The sequence below is a fragment of the Glossina fuscipes genome, unplaced genomic scaffold, assembly GCF_014805625.2.
Source record: "Glossina fuscipes isolate IAEA_lab_2018 unplaced genomic scaffold, Yale_Gfus_2 61469, whole genome shotgun sequence".
NCBI classification, from domain to species: domain Eukaryota; kingdom Metazoa; phylum Arthropoda; class Insecta; order Diptera; family Glossinidae; genus Glossina; species Glossina fuscipes.
The window spans coordinates 36,816-56,992 of NW_024003683.1; the positions used below are offsets into that span (position 1 = coordinate 36,816).

The 20,177-nt window shown below is 34.7% G+C and overlaps 1 protein-coding gene, 2 long non-coding RNA genes and 1 pseudogene across 5 annotated transcripts; 1 reads left to right on the forward strand and 3 right to left on the reverse strand.

Moving 5' to 3' along the window:
* Positions 1-2,142: 2,142 nt before the first annotated feature.
* Positions 2,143-3,424, forward strand: LOC119643630 (dolichyl-diphosphooligosaccharide--protein glycosyltransferase subunit STT3B-like). 3 transcript variants are annotated; one of them, XM_038043006.1, is made up of 3 exons: positions 2,143-2,636; positions 2,698-2,790; positions 3,135-3,424. In XM_038043006.1, the coding sequence occupies exons 1-3, from the start codon at positions 2,259-2,261 to the stop codon at positions 3,249-3,251; spliced, it is 588 nt and encodes a 195-aa protein (XP_037898934.1). In that variant the 5' UTR covers positions 2,143-2,258; the 3' UTR covers positions 3,252-3,424. The 3 variants fall into 3 exon arrangements, with proteins under 3 accessions (XP_037898934.1, XP_037898935.1, XP_037898933.1); XM_038043007.1 differs by lacking the exon at positions 3,135-3,424 and having other exon boundaries at positions 2,143-2,399; positions 2,464-2,636; positions 2,698-3,127; XM_038043005.1 differs by lacking the exon at positions 3,135-3,424 and having other exon boundaries at positions 2,698-3,127.
* A 10-nt stretch (positions 3,425-3,434) lies between these two features.
* LOC119643632 lies at positions 3,435-6,081 on the reverse strand. Its single transcript, XR_005248357.1, has 3 exons — positions 5,763-6,081; positions 5,493-5,696; positions 3,435-5,436 (listed from the first exon to the last, which is right to left on the reverse strand). It is a non-coding gene; the product is annotated as an uncharacterized LOC119643632 (long non-coding RNA).
* A 1,689-nt stretch (positions 6,082-7,770) lies between these two features.
* Positions 7,771-9,548, reverse strand: LOC119643629. The gene is made up of 3 exons (XR_005248356.1): positions 9,521-9,548; positions 9,434-9,457; positions 7,771-8,044 (listed from the first exon to the last, which is right to left on the reverse strand). It is a non-coding gene; the product is annotated as an uncharacterized LOC119643629 (long non-coding RNA).
* A 9,189-nt stretch (positions 9,549-18,737) lies between these two features.
* Positions 18,738-19,643, reverse strand: LOC119643628 (annotated as a pseudogene).
* Positions 19,644-20,177: the final 534 nt, after the last annotated feature.

Consider the following 20,177-nt stretch of genomic DNA (forward strand, 5'->3'; position numbering starts at 1 on the left):
CAAATTCTATCTGATTTTAAAATCCCGACACAAAATAGGCATTGGGTTCTCAACTTTCTTTCCTCGAGAACTCTCGTATTAGATTCACATACAGTCGAAGTTTGTGGAGGCTTACCTCAAGGTAGCTGTCTCAGCCCAGTTCTCTTCAATTTATACACAGCCGGTTTACATCAATTACAGGACAATTCTACCCATTTATTTCAATATGCTGACGATTTCCTCATCATCTCTGTTGGAAAATCATTAATGGAAGCAGTCCGTAACCTCGACACTAAAGCCAATCTTTTTCACAAACTTTGTGCAGACTTAAATCTAACTTTCAACCCGGAAAAATCAAAAGTCGTTCGCTTTGCTAAGGGTCCCAAAAAAATTTTTTACATTACAATCAATGGTATAAAAATCAGTCCGTCTTCCTCTTTTAAATTTTTGGGCAGAATAATCAACTCAAGTTTAACCACGCATGAGCATTACAAGGATAGCCTCGAAAATTGCAACACAGGCTCAAATGTCATCAAACTTCTGACCAACATTCACACCGGACTCCCACCTAGGAAAGCATTAAACGTTTACAAATCTATTGTTAGATCCAAAATTGAATATCCCTACTCTACATCGTGTAACGCTCCTGCGTATACATTAAAAAAAATACAAACCTTTCAACACTCAATCCTAAGACGTTGTACCGGTTTGTCCCCCTCAACACCAACATCAATTTTACGTTCCATCTCTTATGAACTCCCCGTTGCTAAGAGAATTTATCTTGTAACTGCAAAAGAGCTTCTCAAGGTAAAAATCTTCAAATCTGCCTTCTTTGACGAGGTCGCTTCCAGACACAATCATGTCATCAGTAGTTACTCTAACTGCTTCAAAAAATTCAGTAACATCTTCAATAAAGTTAACTCAATACCCTCCTGGAATAATATTATTCATGATAAATGCGTAGTTGAATTAAACTTACTTAATTCAATCACCAACTCAAAAAAAAATCGATCAGGGTCTTGTCTTCGAATCGCTTGTCTGCAAAAACTTAACCACTTCGTCGAAAATAACTTCAAAATATACGCAACGGATGGATCTATCAATTCGGACATCTCTAGTTTTTCAATTATTGAATACCCAAACTTACTTATAGGAAAATTTAAAGTTCTACAAGAACTATCATCCACTTTCATTGAACTTCTGGCCATCAGACAAGCAATCATCCACGCATCTGAAATTAAGCTGAAAAAATTTGTAGTTTTCTCTGACAGCAAATCTGCTCTAATTTTAATCAAGAACAAAGACCCATTCAATAAGTATGTCTTCGATATCTACAACCTTTTAAAAGACCCAAGTATTGAAAAATGCCACATCATCTGGATCCCAGGTCACTGCGGTCTTAGTATCAATGAAAAAGCTGACTTCCATGCTCGTCAAGCTAGGTTCGATGGTACAGTTTTGTCCATAAACTACCCCCCCAGCGAAGCTTTTCTGCTAGTCAAAAAACTCATCATAAAAGAATGGAAAGATGAGTATCATGTTTTAGCTAGAGAAAAAAGTGACCGGCTGTTCTACAAAATTTACCCTTTTTTGACACCCACGCTTCTACCTAAAGGAAAATTCACAACATGGGAATTTAAAGTTCTTCACCGTCTTATGAGTAATCACACCTACGACAAGGTCTATTTTAAAATGATCAAAGTCTCCTCCTCTGACATCTGTGAGGATTGCAATATTACTGAGTCTGCCGAGCACCTTATTTTTGAGTGCAGGAGGTTTGACATCCTTAGACAATCTTTCAGTATATTTAACCTGTATAACAATCTATATGAAATTTTTCGTGCTGGTAACTTTAGGCATTTGAAGCAACTGACTGCCTTTATCAAATCAGCTGAGTTTTCATTCTAATTTTACATTTAGTATTTCTATTACAATCACGAATCGCCTACACATTTTCTTTTATCGGCATTATTAGCCGGATCTTGACAGTACAGTAACAAGGACGGTGATTTATGGATTGACAGCGGAACAGAGCCTCTCATTGCGAACACTCTGCCACGTCAGTCCACCTATGCTTAAATTTTTTCATCAATCGCTCTCAACTTCGTTTCTGGATTATGGATCTAACATTAACTTAACTGGTCCAATCCATCTCTAAACAAACAAAAAAAAAAAAAAAAAAAAAAGAAGAAGACCATGTGGATAATGAAGATAAAGCTGGCAGCTGCATTAGTATTTACAGCAGTTGTCGGTCTTACTATGTTGGGAGTTATTGCTCAATGGAGTGGACACTTCTATTCTCTAGGGGCACTGGCTACCATAAGATCCATATACCAATTATTGATGCCGTATCGAAGCATCAACCTACTACTCGGTTCTCATTTTTCTTCAATCTGGACATTTTGATCTGCTCGTTTCCGGTTAGTGTTTGGTATTGTATCAACAAAATCAATGACATACGAGTCTTTGTCTTTATGCAATTAGTGCAGTGCATTTTGCGTTTAATGTTAACTATAACACCGGTTGTTTGTATGTTGGCCGGCGTTGCATTTTCAACGTTATTGGATGTTTATTTACGTGAGGATAATACAAAACCAAACACAACGCTCACCGAAGATGAAGAAAACTCTACCGAGAAGAAAACTTTATATGACAAAGTAAATTTTTATTAATTTATTTGATTTTTGTTTCGTTGATATGAAAAATTCTCACTTTTAGGCTGGAAAATTAAAACATCGACCGAAACATGATGCCCAGCAACACGAAACCGGCACAGGAATCGGTTCTAATTTGAAAACTTTCGTAATATTGGTAATTTCAATGATTCTAATGACATTTGCGGTACATTGCACATGGGTAACTAGTAATGCAGACGATGCCCGAGTTATGTCTTGGTTGGATTTTGGTTATGGAAATATAATATATAATCTTGTATATATAAATGTATAAAAAATAAGCATTTATCTCCCCTTGTACGTCTCCTGAATAGTTTTATACAATATATGGTTATCAGGTTGCCGGTATGGCTGATCGTACTAATTTAGTCGACAATAATACTTGGTCGGAAAAGCTATGTCTTCATTTTTTTTTTATTTTCTTAAATTTTTGAATTAATAGTTCATTGTCTAATAATTGTTTATATTTTTCTTTTGCAGCTGCTTTTTTGCAAATTCAGGTCTGAAAGCAGATTTGCGGTAACTTTATTTAGTTTTTACTTAATATTAATGCGAATTTGTTCCCAGCGACAGAAATTTTGTTGTCGCCAGATATGACGTAACTGAGAGAGAGGATTTGGCGATATGATTAAATTCTCTTGGCGATCACAGCCTACTTCATTGCCTCCTGCTTACATCGTCAACCCCTAAAGTTGTCGATAAAACTTTTTTTATATTGATTTGATAGAAAGTTCAACTGATTGCAAAAACAAATGTATGTAATTATTTTTTTGGTTAACAAATAATTGGGTACAAGGGAAAATAATAAAAAATCAAGAAAATATCTCAAGCCTATTTGTAAAAAAGAAGAAGAATATCCCGAGGGAGGAAGTATTGCGAATGCATGTATAAGTAATGAGTTGCTTTAAAAAAATACTAAAAAAGTCACCACTCCAGCAATTGCCTACAGCAATTACAGAATTTCCTTAGAAATCTTACGCACTGAAGCCTTCATAACCAAAATATCTCTTAGACGATAGTGTACCGATTTATATAATCAATTTGGTTGCACTTGTCAAATGAGACGGAAAGACTTATATTTCAAAATTTATACATACCAACAAACAAAGGCTGTTCTTTTGTTGCAAATGAAGGCATTTGCATTTACATGGGCTTGATCAACTTCGGATTCTGAAACGAATTGACCAGATATGTTTCTCATCCCATAAACATTGAAGCAAACGATCAGAAATCTATCCTGACTTTTCGTATATAGATTTCAATGCATACGATTTATTATTTAAACAAACTTGACCAACAATTTCCTACAAAATTGTCCCTTCTTTTTAGAATAATCAATAAATCAGTAATATCTAAGCGTTTGTTGCATGTATCAAAAAGATCGAATAATTTCGAATATTTAAGATTCCATAGACTGTATTTGTTTAACAAGTTATTTTCATTATAAATATCAAATAATACCAAATTTTGAAAAACAATATATTACAATTCATTTTTTTAATAATAACATTGCGGCGGTGAGAATCACGCTCCACATTGGATACTTCAATGTCGCTGTCTTTCAGATATTTGTTCCGTATAGCGAAAACCTGCGACCAGTTGGATATTCGATGAAGGACCAACAACGTCGGCGGAAGCAGTGCGGAGGGAGAAGAATCGATGCCTTGAACCTGCTGCAAACGAAGATGAAGACCAGGAAGTTGAAGTAGTTTAAGACTTAGTAGGCATCGAGGCGCTGAGAGAGGTCTTAGGGAGGTTAAGTCCTCACGACAAGGTTGTACAGGTACACTTCGACGAAGTGTACACAAATGAAAAAGCAAAATATTCTCGGACCGAGGATATCCTATATGGTTGCGGCTACTTCAACTTGAAAAAAGTTACGAAGACGGAAGAATACCGAACAATCCTCGTCTTCGGTGTACGTAGGCTCCTAACAATGTAATACTATTTTCTCTCTTACTCACTCGCTCGCTCTCTCTCTTTCTCTCTCTCTATCTATCTATCTCTATCTATCTCTTTCTCTCTTTTCTGTATTAAGAATTTTCGCTATCAGGCCTTTTTATTGCAGTCATGCTCAGCATTGGAAAGTCGACTGCGGCTATAAAGAAATCGAAAATGTGTTATTTGCGAAATTACCAAGCATTGAGTTTCCGAATTCAAAATTTTTAAATATATATGATGTTCCCTCAGGAATTGATGGAGCAAGTTGGGCAAGAAGATAAATACATAATGGAAGTGATGGGTAGCGTGAACGAGCAGTTGGAGCAGTTCTCTAATCCCATCCATCAAATCAATTCTCATCAGATTAGTTCCCATAATTAAAAAATTTCGCACCAGCCGTGCTATCAACGCAGGACAACTTGTCATTCCTTAATTGTAATATTAGAAACTAGAGGTTTGAGTTGTCGTTTATTACAGGTCACCAATTCACTTGAGAAGGTAATTTCCAACTGGACGCTATAAAAAAAAATGGAAATAAATTACTTTTTTTCCTTTTTGTAAAGATATTTAGCAAAGTATTAAACAACATTTATACGCGACCAGAAAATGTCTTGTCCTTTCCAAGATATATTTGTTTACTAATGTGGTGTTTGCCTTGGAGCGATAAACTCTAGAGATCAACGTGTTGACGCGGAATGCGCAGTCACAGTAGCGTGCGGACTTTCATAGGTTCGACTTTCTTTGCGGTTATGTTGTTTTCCATTTTGAAAGAGGGTTGTGTGCGAAATTAAACATGCGAAATGAGTAGCCCTTGTAAAAGGAACTTAACCCTTCAACGACACTAAGGAAAATATTTTATTCCCATTTTAAAATTTGATCATTGTCGTATTTTATTACAAGCTGATGTGCATTTTTTATGCAAAATGTCAGAAGAGAGCTTATGTCGAATGCACTTGGCCTTTTACGTGTTACACTTCCAGCGGTGCATTGTCTTTTCCTCAACCGCCAGATGCCAGATGCAGCCTTGCCTTTTGACACTGCCTTGCAAGTCCTAATAAATACGCATTGCATTTCCACATTTAAATAATTCAATTTTTCAGACTGTGTTTGAGGGAAAATAAATATGTTTTTTGATACAATTAAAAAAAAGATTTAAAAAATTCTCACCAAGAAATTGTCATTTTCTTTATCTTTCAGCATGAAGTCTTTCACTCAAACCACTTATAAATATATATGTAAAAATTAACCAAAGATATCCATAATGTTAAGGAAGATTAGCGAACATTTTCTCTTTGATGCTATTGGGCGAATATTAATGCTCGATGAAAGTGTGGGCGATATTGCCGATGGATAAATTTCTGCTGATGTTGCCTCGGTATTCGTCGCTGCCGCCATTATAATACGCTTGTACTGGTGCTTGCGCAGCATGTATACCTAATTGTTGTCTAGATTTGAGTGTTGAGCCTGAAGCTATTCCATCGTTGATCCGTCAAGAAAGAAAATCTCTAACCTACCGTTCATCCACAAAATTTTTTTAAAATTAATTCCATTTTCATCGTGAACCTCATCATCACCGAACACTCACTTTAAAGTTTATTTTGAAGTTATTTTCTGCTTACACTTTGCAAAATCCTTGACTATTTAAGTGATTATAAACACAACTATTTTAAAAAAATACCAATACCGTAAGAACACTACCAACTTGAATTAGCTACTTTGTGCGAAATCTTTGGAAAAGACAAAATAGACAAAAACTACAGCGAATAGAGGCAACCACAAATAGAAATGAAACATGAATCAAGCCCAATGCAACCGATGTGTCGCTCTGGTTACGGTTTCTATGGCAATCCCGCCACAGATGTCTGTGTTCGGTGTGCTATAAGGTTTGTTTTTAAAAAATCGATCGTAAAATTCCCGTTATTGCGCCAAATTCATCAAAAACTCCAAAATGTAATTAAACACTTCAAAAACTTAATTTACTCATAACATAATTTATTATTCTCTACATTTTACTTTAATGGCAAAGTAAAAGGTTTAGTAATAGAATTTGGATCGAATTAACATTAGCTTCATTAAATTCGATGGCACGTAAGAAATTGTATAAATATATCCGCATGCGTGCTAGACAGTAAGATAGACCAGCGCCAACAACCGACCACCGGATATCGTTCTTTCAATTACCAAAACACTGCTTTTGATCTGGTTCTATTATCGTCCATTCAGCTAAATTTTTGGTAATACCGTGGCCAAAAATAAAACGTTTCCTTACTTTTAACCTGGCGTACGATAAGCTCTTTCGACATAGTATAGCAAATGTTGGATAAAAGCCACTTGATCCTTTAAGAAAAATATTTAATTTTTAATATAATGTAAAAAGTATTGTTCATGTTGAGTAACCTGCGTATAGATAATTTGCAAACCCGAAGTAATCATTTGAACTAAAACAATTATATATAAAAAGACCACATTTATTTGCAAATGGTTGTAAAAATCGTCGGAGTATATTTCCTCTTTTCGTAACAATTTTATTTATAAAAAATACAAATACTGAAAAAATGTAAAAATTCCATAATAACATTATTTAACTCATATTTTCGGTTTCCCTGCTAAGCTGGGACAATTTCGGGCTGTGAAGTAAGTCCAAATGTTATCTAATTTGTATTGAGTGTCTTTTGCGTAAATATATCCCAACTCGCCATGTGATAAAATCGCTACAAGAATGCAATCGTCATCGGTATGATCTTGATTGGCCGCCCATTCGATGTGACGCATTAAATCTTTAAGTCGGCAATGTTTGTATGTCTTCAACCGAAGAAAAAGCCTATGAAATAATGACAATGCTGGACGTCCATTATGTTTTAGTTATATTTGGTGGTGTTATCGGTTATTCTGGTGACGATATAAATAGATTTTTATGGATGGTGCGAATAGCAGAACGTGAACATTCCATATGTTACACTGTTACAGTTATTCGTCAGTACATATCTCTCCTTCGAAATTATTTATTACCAAATCACAAAGCATATCCACGAAACGTTAACTGTCCTGCGCTTCAATCGTAGAAAGTATCCTAGGGTCATCAAACCTTCCATTAATGTAACGTCATTCTTTCTTTTTAACACAAGTTAAACACATCTTTTGTATTATTATTGCTATTATTATTGCTGTGCTAAATCCAAACATTTTTCATTTCCAACCATTTGGTTGCTTGTAGGTTTATTTTCAATATATAAACAACCATTTGGTTGCGTGCAGGTTTATTTTCGTTTAAGAGAATTCGGTTAATGGCTGACAGAGCTCTGTAAATGTTCTTTGGTTTGTATCTTTGCTAAGTATATTTAAATATAACTTCACACCCTTAACTCGGCTTGCTGTGAAAATCGGTCTTCGTCTTGCTGGTCATATATTTAGGCCATCGTATTGTTGTGAAAATACCGGTCTTCCTCTTGCTGGTCATATATTAGTTTGGGGAAAAAGAAATCCATTATTTTTTCGGTAGATGGCTGCACTGATAGATTTATCGTAAAGTATCGATCAAACAATTTCAGATTTATGCTCGTTGGAAAGGTGACATTTCGCAGTAAAAAAAATTCTTCTGCTGTTTTTTGTTTGGTGCATTCAGTTGTGAGTTACAGCGTGTTAAAAATGGAAGTGAGCAAAGAGAAAATTCGGTACATTTTACAGTTTTTCTTTGACAAAGGCGAAAATGCAAGCCAGGCGGCTAAAATTGTGAATGGTGTTTATGGTTCCGATACTGTAACAGCCAATTATGTGCAATTTTGGTTTCGTAGATTCCGTTCAGGAATTTTTGATGTTAAAGATGCACCTCGCACAGGTAGGCCGGTCGTCGAAAATGTCGATAAAATCGGAGAAATGATCGAAGTTGACCGGCATGTTAGCAGTCGTAACATCGCCCAGGAGCTAAAAATCGACCATAAAACAGTTTTAAACCATTTACACAAAGCTGGATTCAGAAAGAAGCTCGATGTTTGGGTGCCACACCAATTAACAGAAAAAAACATGATGGATCGAATTTCTATCTGCGAAGCCTTGGCCAAACGGAATGAGACAGACCCATTTCTTAAACGGATGGTGACTGGAGATGAGAAATGGATCACATACGATAACCCTGTGTGAAAACGATCGTGGTCAAAGAGCGGTGAAGCACCTCAAACGGCCAGGAAGGTTTTGCCATGCATTTGGTGGGACTGGAAGGGGATTATTTATTATGAGTTGCTTCCATATGGCCAAACGCTAAATTCTGACCTCTACTGTCAACAACTGGACCGTTTGAAGATAGCGATTGACCAGAAACGGCCAGAATTGGCCAACAGGAGAGGTGTCGTGTTCCACCAGGACAACGCTAGGCCACACACATCTACAGCGATTCGCCAGAAACTTCGGGAGCTTGGTTGGGAAGTTTTAATGCATCCGCCATACAGTCCGGACTTGGCACCAAGCGATTATCATCTTTTTCTTGCATTGCAAAATTTCTTTAATGATAAAAAATTGGAATGTAGGGAGGATTGTGAAAATCGACTACTAGAGTTTTTTGCAAATAGAGACCAGGACTTCTATGAAAGAGGCATTTTGAAGTTACCTTTAAAATGGCAACAAATCATACAACAAAAAGGTGCATATATGACCCAAATCGGACAATCCGAAGTATGTTAAATAAAGTCCTGAAGTTCATATAAAAATAATGGATTTCTTTTTCCCCAAACTAATATATTATATTTCAAGCACTTCAAGCACAAAAAAAAAACTTAATCTTGTTGTAGTTGTTTTGATAATGCGTTGCGTTTCAGACTAGAAAAGCGTGATTGACCATTCCTTACTTATTACATCTTATCAGACCATGGCTGAAAGATAGGTTTCATTTAATTATTCAATTCCTTTAGTAGATGCGGCATATGAAAACTTACATTAGTAACAGTTAAAACGGCCATTTATTCATTTAATTTTTGAAAAAATTTTATATATTAAAAAAGAACTTTTTTATTTCTTATTTGACGATTTTATTTTATCCGCGGTCAGAATTGAAATGACCGATTGCATGAAAGAGAGAAAGAAGTGCACGTCTGCAAAATTTTTGTTAATTTGCAGAAACCGTTATCAGCTTTCATTGTATATGTGAAAACACATAGTTATTAAAAAAAAAATAGCAGAATTGAAAAGCATTGCCATCCTAAATACTTCTTTTGATAGTGGTACGGAGATAAAACAAAATGTGAAAATGAAAAAATATGTACTTATTTTAATTTTTTTTTTTTAGGATTCTAATTTCTCAGGATTACCGACATCTGTTCAGGAACTTATTGATAAAGGTTATATACGCTGGCCAAATATCATTGAATTTATAGATAAATCAAAACCGGTCGTAGAGTTTTACCGTGCCTATTGCGACCTAGAGCTTGAACACAAATTTATATGGGCAGACATTGGACGGACGGGCTGGCAGATAGACGGACAAAAGTACAAACGGACAGACGGAGAGGCGAAGAGAAAGGCTCATTTGTGATTTTCTGTCCATCATAGAATGATGCGTTTGCAAGAGGGAAACTTGAGAGTGTATACATTCCTGATCAGCTTTTAATTATAAATCGATTTATGTACGTCCGGCTGGCTGTCTGCCCTTCTATGTGACCTTTGTTTGTCTCTTGGCCACAAAAATGAAGCTGGCAGAAGCATTGGGAATTACTGGGCAGAGGCTGGCATTGAAAATGACGCATATCGTTCGAAGGACACGCCTACAATGTGACGTTAAAAATTGCGTTCCTTGTTCATTATTTATAAACTACAGCAGATAAATCCACAAAAATTTGAAATCGAATAATATTCCATGAGTATATATTTTTTTTGTTTTTATTTATTAATAACTGCATTCTTATGTGGAATGAATATGAATAAACACTAAAAAAGCTATAACTATATAAGTGTTTGAAGAGCAAAAAGATACAAGAAAACAAGGATAAGTAAAATACATCGAAATGTCGTTAATTAAATAAAATGCGAAAAAATAGCAAAACTGATTTAAATGAAAAAAGATATCAAGACGTTTTTGAATTGAAAAAAGACTTCCGTTGCTCTTACACAATGTAATATAAAGTAGTATTTATTTCTTTGGACTAATGCCAGTACGTCTTAAGCCCGAGAGCCGCCCCCTCTTTGGTCTATTGACGCCTGGTGTACTTTTTTTAACAGCATTATTAATAAACTCCCCTAATTCTGGTGTCATAGTCTCGGTTTGTCGTGTGTTTCTATTCGGTGTCTCACAAAGTTGGGGGGTTGGCCTATAACTATATTTTGGATTTAATGATAACAAATACTTTTTACGACACAGCATTGGACCAGCTGCTGACAATTTGCTGCTGCTGGGATATTCGTTGATTCTTTCTTCTTTGCCTTTTTCGCACATCGCTTGAAAGCCTGTTTCGTTGGCTATTTGCGCACTGCTGTTTATATTTTTTCCAAACTTGGACTCCATACTTTTAATACTTTTCATCGACATCCGAGCTTTTATGTCTTTTAGTTCAGTTTCATAATTCGTTTCTTGCAAATTGTCTTGAAATTCTCTTAGAATATTTTGTACGGATATTTGGCTTTTTTTCGATATGGAGATTTTTTACCATTCGCTGTTTCAATACCAGCAGAAACAAGCGAACTTTCCGGATTATTCACCTTGCCCACTTCATCTCGATTCACTATACTTCTCACTTCTTCCGATTCGTTTTCAATAAAAATTTCATTCTGGCCAACTGCGTCTTTATCTACTCCCAACTCCGGCCGTTCTCTGCTAGCTTTTTGCAGTCCTAATGCAACATTAGTTTCTCTCAGCACGAAGCTCTTGTTTCTTTGGTTACCTTTAAAGCCAATCAATATAATAATAATAAAATAATAAGCATAATAGAATGTGAATATCATACCCTGGGTTATCTGCTTATTTACTAGGAACTTAGACGTATGGACAAAATTATTAATGGAAAATGAATTATTCATCTTCAGGTCTTGATGTAGGATTTCTTGATTGCTTATGGAAGCAAAAATGTCATCGTCATATTCATCCCAATCATAATTGTTACTTATCTCAGTTTTAAACTGATTGGATGGCACCAAAGCTGAAAAATTGTAAGTGTCCTCTTTTTCGATATCGTAAGAACCTCGATCTGAAGCTTTTCCTAAAAAGAATGTACAAAGTTAGGGTTGTTAAAAAAAGCCTATAAAGAGCCACTTACTTTCTGGCGTAGAATCGTACAAAAGAGCCAATTTTGCCTTTTCTCTAAATTCACGGCTGTAGTTTTTCTTGGGTTTTTCCCGTAGTACATATAAAGGGGACCGTTCCAAATTCCTTTCCTCTCGGGTGATACTACAGGACTATTAAAAGGCGATGTAGAAAAGTCCTCAAATATTATATCGACAATTGTTTTTTTTTGTCATCTCCTCCTTCTGGAGAGTCCTCAAATACTATATCCACAATTGTTTCTTTTTCTTCCGGAGCGTCTATGTTTTTTACTTCTTTCATCGTATCTTCCGCTTTATTGCAACATTCGATTAACTCTTCATCAGAGATATGAAATTCATATCCACTTGTCGATAACTCAGCAGCAGACAGTGACAACAATTCATGACAAGACGTAAATTTTTGCGAGCTTGTCAAAATTGGTTATTGTTGTTCGCGCATAAGGCCGGCAATGCTCTAAGGACATTATTTCATCTTCGTATCGACCCATACTTTTTTTTAAAGCGACTGAGTGACTTCCTTCACCTTTTTTATTGACTTTATTTGATTCCATTTTTTAATTTTTAAAAAAATGGTTTTTTTTTGACTCTTTGTATACCCTTTTTTGACAATTGAAAAGATTTAAAAAAAAAATGTTTTTTTTCGACTCTTTGTGTACACTTTTTTTGACAATTTTTCGTCTTGCTCACACAATAAAGCTGTGAAGGAAAAAATGCAAATTGTTGTGCACATGCCTGCTTGTCTACCTATCGAATAAAGGGCTTCTAGCGGATTTTATAATTTCTTGAGAACATAATACGGCTTTGCTAGAAATATACATGACGTATAAATGCGTATTTATTTTAAGATGTTTAGCGAATGTTAAAAATTTTTTTTACCTTTCATTTTAAAACTTGTTTAATGAATGTGTTTCGAAATTTCGAAATTAAAGTTTGCTTTCTTACCGAGTTTATTAGAATCCAAGGTCTTTAGGTGAAGTAATCATTCAATAGGATGGTTGAAAAAGGAAGCCTAGGAGATTCGTCACTTTACGTACTCTTAGTAAATGTTTTTTAAAGTCAAGAAAACTAGGTGGCCGTAGACTCAGTCATTTCATCTGATTAAAAACAATATAATATAATTATGCTCTGGCAACTTTAGATCTGTGAAAGCGTTATTATTTACTTTCATTCATATATTCATATATATATATATATATATATACATATGCACATGTGAAACACATGCGAAAACACATATAGCATGTAAAAATGAAATCCTTGCAATCGACGACGACAAAATATTCGGTATGAAAATAACTATTCGACGGTATTTAAGAATTTCAGAAAGTTTTATTTAAAAACAAATTCTGATATTCAGAAACATTCAACGAATCATAATCGATCTATAAATTTCTGTACGATCTCATGTGACTTCTTCTATTAACAATTTTTTTCTTCTTCTTACATTGCTGTTATCTTTCTTTTAGTTTCGCCAAGAAATCTATAAGAAATTGGTGACGTTCTTTAATCTCGTAACGTCCACGCTGTGGCAGCTTGTTCGCTGTCCGCGTATAAAGATCCTGAGGATACATTTTCATGTCAATTAAAACAATTTTGTAATAGCCTCTAGATTAAAGATATTTTACTTTGGTTTTTCAATGTAGGTAAAATCACACCACACTGAACGTTGCGTAGACTTTCTTAACAAGAAGTTAAAAATTACAAACGAAAAGGAGGCCGCAGAGGGAGTTTTCTTCGTGTCAGCTCGAGAAGCCTTGCAAGTATGTTCTAATAACGAGTTTTTGATGGATGGATGCCGTAGGTTTAAATGTTTTGCCCTTACTGAAGAAGCAAAAGGAAATTATTAAAAATACATAATATGGTCGAAGAAGTGTGACAAAAAGTATCCAAAGCTCTTAACGAGGAAATCTGGCACTTAAGTGTATTGTAAGAAAAAGTTTTTGGGGCAGTTGAAATAAATGCACTCTTTGACCTCCACATTTTGATAAATATACTGCGGATGTATTAAAGATGTAGGTTACTCTTTCCATAAAACATTTAACAAGCATCGTTGGAAAGCGCACTGTCTTCGGTTAAAAAATTCTATTTTAACAAGGGTGAATTTCATACAGTACGTTGCTTGGAGAAGCCATGCGCACATTAACACTATTGCTTATCTTACCAAAATGCTTGTGTTAAGCAAGATTGACTATGCTTTGATAATTTATGGCAATAGCTGCAAATCTAATATCAACATCCTTAAACCGGTCTATCATCAAGCCGTCAGAGCAAGTTGTTATGCTTTTCGAACGACGCCCATAAATAATATTACAATTGAAACTGGTCTCCCAACTTTAGGAAATAGACTGTATGAGTTAAAAGCTAAAATAGTCCCCAAGCTCCTTAGTTCAAACAAATCTATTCTCGGTGATGACGTGAGGAAGATTGTTATTGCGAAGAAAACCCAAAGCCACCATCTGCAATTGACTATCGTTTGGTGTTAAACCTCCTTGGATTTTGAAAGACTGCTCTTTTGACATCTCGCTGTCTATGCACAAGAAAGAAGATACTCAAAATTACGTCTTCAGGAATCTAATAGCTGAAAAAACCCAAGTACTGGAGAGTACCGGTTGGAATCTTTTGTACACAGACGGCTCAAAATCTTCTGGTCTGCCTCCTGCTTGTGCCCCGGTAGATGCATCAGGACAAGTTCTTCTCAATCAGATATTTCACGAAAGTACTTAAACTTTCATAACCGAAGCCAGAGCTATCCGTCACGCTGCGAACCTTTCCCATAAAAACAAACTCAAAACCGTCATTGTTACTGACACTTTTACAAGCTATACGGAATTCTTCGTCTTCGAGATGGAGCACCATCAACAAATTAAGGAATATTATTACTACATCCGCGGAAAAATTAAAATGTCATGGGTACCTAATCATATCAGTTTATTGGAAAATGAGCGGCTTGATCGAGCGGCTAAATATTCTGTTTCTGCTCCTCTAGTTACGGATGGGGTCATGGAAAAGTTGGATCTTCAAAGATACATCGGAGGAAAAGTTAAAGAGAAAATTACAGAAGGAAATCTACAATGCCATCATCAGCACTACTCTTTTATTAACCCTCAATTAACTCCACCTTTATATCCTACAAATGTTGAGAAAATCAAGATCCAACTGATTTTCGAGAATTCGCCTTGGTCATACAATTTCAACTCACCAATGGATCTTAAAGAAGCCTTCCTCCCCAATCTGCGATTGTGGACAAATTCATACTACAAAGCACATTCTCGGCGACTGCTTTAAGTTTTGCTTGGCTGGAAGTATTGCATTTGGAGCGACTAACCCTTTGGACATTCTAAAATCAGCTTCAGAACCGAACATAAATTCAATACGTTACTTTATTAATACTACTAAGCTCATTATCTAATGTACATTTATTTATATTAGAGCCGATTGTGCTGCTAGTGCTCAATGTCTTTTTTTTAGTCTAAGAATTTATTTCATTAGTCTAAAATTATAATAATAATAATAATACGTGAAAGTTAAATAAAAATAAGGATTTTCAATCTAATAAGAATCATTAAAAAAAAGAAGTGAATATTTTTACAGATATAAAAACATTTCCTTATGCTTTGTGTGTATGTCTCTTAATTGTATAATAAAAGCCAAGCATATGCTAAAAAGAACGTTATGGCCTTTCTGCCATAATATTGGATTTCAAATTTCTCACAACTTTTCGTTCAACATTTTCGGGACTTTGCTTTTTTGCGTCAGATTTTTTAAACTTTGCTTTACCTCCGCTTTCCTTCAAGAACTTATTACAAATTAACGAACTCATTAAGAACAGCTTTAGGCTTTGTAATGAAATTCCTTTCTGTAAGAAATTCGACTAAATTTCAACGAAACATTGTTCCTGTAACTGGTATAAATCTATCCTTTCTTATTTTGGTTAACTGTTTCGTTCGAAGGCTCCTAATCCGTTCTAGCTAATACGGAGATGGCAGAATCAAATTCCTTGTTGCTCAGAGGTGTGGGAAAAACGGCGGTATGTCAAAATTATGTTGTTGAAAAGCAGTACTAATAATCTGCGCACAAAAATAGGACAAACTGCCGTAGTTGTGCCGTATATGCCGGTTCCCCGCTAATTGTTTAAATCATGGGGGAAGAGGGATGCTTTGGATAGACAAATGTGTAAGAGTCAACGTTCTTTTATACAATTAACAGACAGACCCAAATCAGATAAAAAAGGATTTGGGAATCAGAGAAGTAGACTGCGCAATGGCGATTAATTTAGATCGTCTGTTTGTTTTAAATAGTCAAGACGCTGAGCAACCCAAGTGGACCTTTGTTTGCTTAGCTTATTTATTCAGAGCTTAAACACCAAACAATATGTGATATATTTTATAAGAAAATTTGCATTATAACTTTTTATTTAAATTTCATTAATAAAATAAATAAATAAATATGCATCCATTCATATGTCTGAGTTTTTAGTAAAAAATTCCATACAGCAGGACGAAACTTCAAAAAAATTTATACTCTCACATAATTCAATTCAAAATTCAATAACATAATTCAAAAATTCATACTTTTGAATGCGAGAGTATGAATTTTGAATAATGTGAGAGTATGGAATTTTGAATTATGTTATTGAATTTTGAATTTTTTTGAGCTTTTTTTCATTTTCATCGAAATTCCTCAAACTATTCATCCAGATTCATCGAAATCTCTTTGGCTTTTTCCATTGTCATTGAAATCTCTTTAGTTTATTTTTATCGAAATTCCTCCGGCTTTTGTTTAAATACGCACCGTTCCTTGCACATACAAACGGATGAAAAGAAGTTGAATGATTTTATTGAATTTTTTTTAAGAAATAACTTTCTGGCTAAAAGCTTCAGAAGCGGTAACGCATGACTCTTAATAATGAATGTTTTTTAACAAACAAACTTTTTCCTTTGCATTTGAATTTATATTCGAAAAATATTTTTTTTATTTTACATATGTACAGATCGGCTTTGTTGCCTTTCTGAATGTAGAAAGTTCTTCATTAATTTCTATGTTCACATCGTCACTTATTTTAACTTATGGAATTGATTCTTGTTTGTGGTGGTTCCCGCGCTAGCAATTATCTGGATGATACGATACACAAACTATTTGAAAAAGTTATCCCGTCAGTTGAAAGCGGTTACTGTTATATCCGTTTTATGTGTACTTTTTACACATATTGAAAACTTTTTCTAAATGATTTATACACTTCGTTTTTAGAACATGTTTATTTGAATTATACCATACTTCAATTTCATAATATGTATCTGTGCAAAAGTATAAGCATGTTTTTTCGGAGAGAAATTACACACTAATCAAAATACATGTAAAATTCAATATCGATACGGGCAAGCCTAACTTGGAGTGACCAATCTTAAAATCCAAATATGAAACTAGCTAAATGTACTCCTTTTGATAGCCACTGATGAGATTTAAAAATGGGCCCGTGTCAACGAAATTTTCAAGAGTTAAAGAAAAGTTCGTTGAAAAATTCGGCTAATCGGACAACAAGCATGTCCGAAATAAAACAAAAAACTGAAACTTACTATGCGTGGCAGATCTCCTACATATATAAATATTTTGTATTTAAGAGATGAAATGGACTTGACTTTCATATGTAGCTTTTGGATAATACCAAGGATTGATTGTCAACGATGATCTTTTCTCTTCTATTTATCAGAAATCGCAAATTTACTTAAAAACAGGTCTTACAATTGCCCAATCCCAACCAAATAACTTGTAGCATATGTTGTACAAGCAGCAGACAACTCTCAACTAAGAAGTTAATTAATTAAATAATTTTTTCAACTCTAGAAGAACCAACGTTTGGCATAACTTATTTCTATCAAAAGGATTATCTTCATTCGCTTTTTTTGTCGACTTGCCATAAGAAGTTAGAAGTTAGGAATTCAATGTTAAAAAATGATTGCAACTTGCCTACGTACACGTCCACCATAAATGAGGAACTGAAACAACCCCGAAAAAAACGATAATTTGTCATATTTTCGTCTATAAGTTTCGATCCTTCGAAGATATTTCGAGACGCACATTTCTTCACAATTTTTTTTTCACTTAGTTTTGAATTTTTCTATACACATCAAAAATATGATTTCTAAGTTTATTTCGAAAAGAAGAAGTCTTGTTGGGGTTATCTACTAAACCATTGGAATAATAGAAAATATTTTCCAAAGTTTCTAAGCTATGTCCGCCAATTAAATTATAAGATGTACCTTGAATATTTACTTGACGTAGCGCACCAACATTTCCTATATTAGCATTACGCATAGTTTACTAAATATGTTGTTGTTGGACTGCTGCAGCATTCAACAGCTTTTTCAGACCCAAATTATTCTGTTCTTCAATTCGTCGTTTCATTAAAGCATTTTGCATAATCATGTTAGCATGTCTATGCAGCTCTTCATGCGTCAAAGGTTACATAGCGGGGAAGCGCTTACCACCAACTTGTGTATGCTGTTGTTGCTGAGCAGGTAAGCTTTGCAGAATTTGTCGCTGTTGCTATTGACCAGATGTATACGTAAGCACCGCATAACGGCTTCACGATAGCGTTGGCTCAGACGGAGATTGGCTAGTTGTACTAATAAACCATGTTTAGAAATTTCACCTAAATTAAAAACATTCATTGACGCATTACTTACACACCTAGCTTACCCTTTGATAAACCGATCAGCATGGTCATAGTGAAAAGTTAACGTTTTCTTTTTTGGACTTGCATCCTTTTTTCCGCTATCATTCTTTTCCTGAACGTTTGTGTTAACTTCATTTTTTTTAAGGCTTTTGGAATGTGTACTTTTTTGAACGCGTGGTGACTATTTCGATTCAATCTATCGAAATTTGAAATAAATATTAAAAAAGTTTGAATATGCGGATATAATTTGATCAAAGCTATGATTTCAAGTACAATTGAAATGTTTGAGATACATTTTGTTATCCGAAGACAGCGAGAATGTGTTCATAGTGCCAGATCGAATAAGAATGGGAGGATTTTGGATAAGTTAATGTTAAGCTTATTTATATCAACAAAAGCTTGCCTTGTTTTTTGCCGAAAATTAAACTTTTCTCAATTATTGACAGATTACACAAAAATCAATATTTTTAAAATTCTTTCCTTGTTTCAGTAGGTACAAAAGGTATATATGTAAATGGTCTTATGTTATCCTTATTATCCTCCTAAAACGTTCTGGGTCAAATTTGTTGGGATTTTCATAATCTTGAGGATCCCGATGTGTACCAAGAGCAGGTATCCAAATAGCGTCACTTTTTCCAATTTCCAACTTTTGACCGGTTTTCAGCTCATAAGTTATATCGTCGGTACACACCTGATCCATTGGAGGGGCGACCCTCCATTTGCGTAATGTCTCGAAAACTACCATATCCATGTAATGCATATTCAGTATTACATCATAAGTTAAGGGTTTGCCATCCAAATATCGATCGACACCTGAATTTCCTGTAAGAGTTTTTCTTGAACATCGGTTTTTTCTACAACCTCATGGGCAGTCAAACATAGTAACGAGGCAGCTGTCTCGAAACCAGAAAAGAAAAATAAAAAGCATTGTCCCACTCGCGGTTATGTGATTTGAAGTTGTCACTTTTTAACATGCCTCTTGCCTCCATTAGCATATTAACCATATCTGGCCTTATAATATGATTTTCTTTACGATATATCGTCGCATCCAAGACTAAATGCATAAAGTATTCCGTTGACTTCTTATTAAATAGCCCGATCCCTAAAAATAGAAAGCTTGTTGCATAAACCTTTTAACGTATATCTTACAACATTTAAATAAATACCTTTACTAATTTTTTTTTCCTATGTGCACATATAGAAGAAATTTTAAATTTTGTATAAATGTAAGAGTAGTCACTTTCTTGCCCATCAAATAGAATTCGTTATTATTATTTTCGAACGCATTACTTCCAAGCCGAAAGCGATTTTTAAAATGATATAAGATTCATGGGTTATTAAGAAAAATGTATTCTTCGAAGTTTTACTGCACTTTTTTAATACAATTTATGGGCTACGAAAGCTGGACTTTTGTTTGTTACCTACAAACAGCTGATAAATGTTTTTTTTTTTTTTTTTTTAGAGATGGATTGGACCAGTTAAGTTAATGTTAGATCCATAATCCAGAAACGAAGTTGAGAGCGATTGATGAAAAAATTTAAGCATAGGTAGACTGATGTGGCAGAGTGTTCGCAATGAGAGGCTCTGTTCCGCTGTCAATCCATAAATCACCGTCCTTGTTACTGTACTGTCAAGATCCGGCTAATAATGCCGATAAAAGAAAAAGT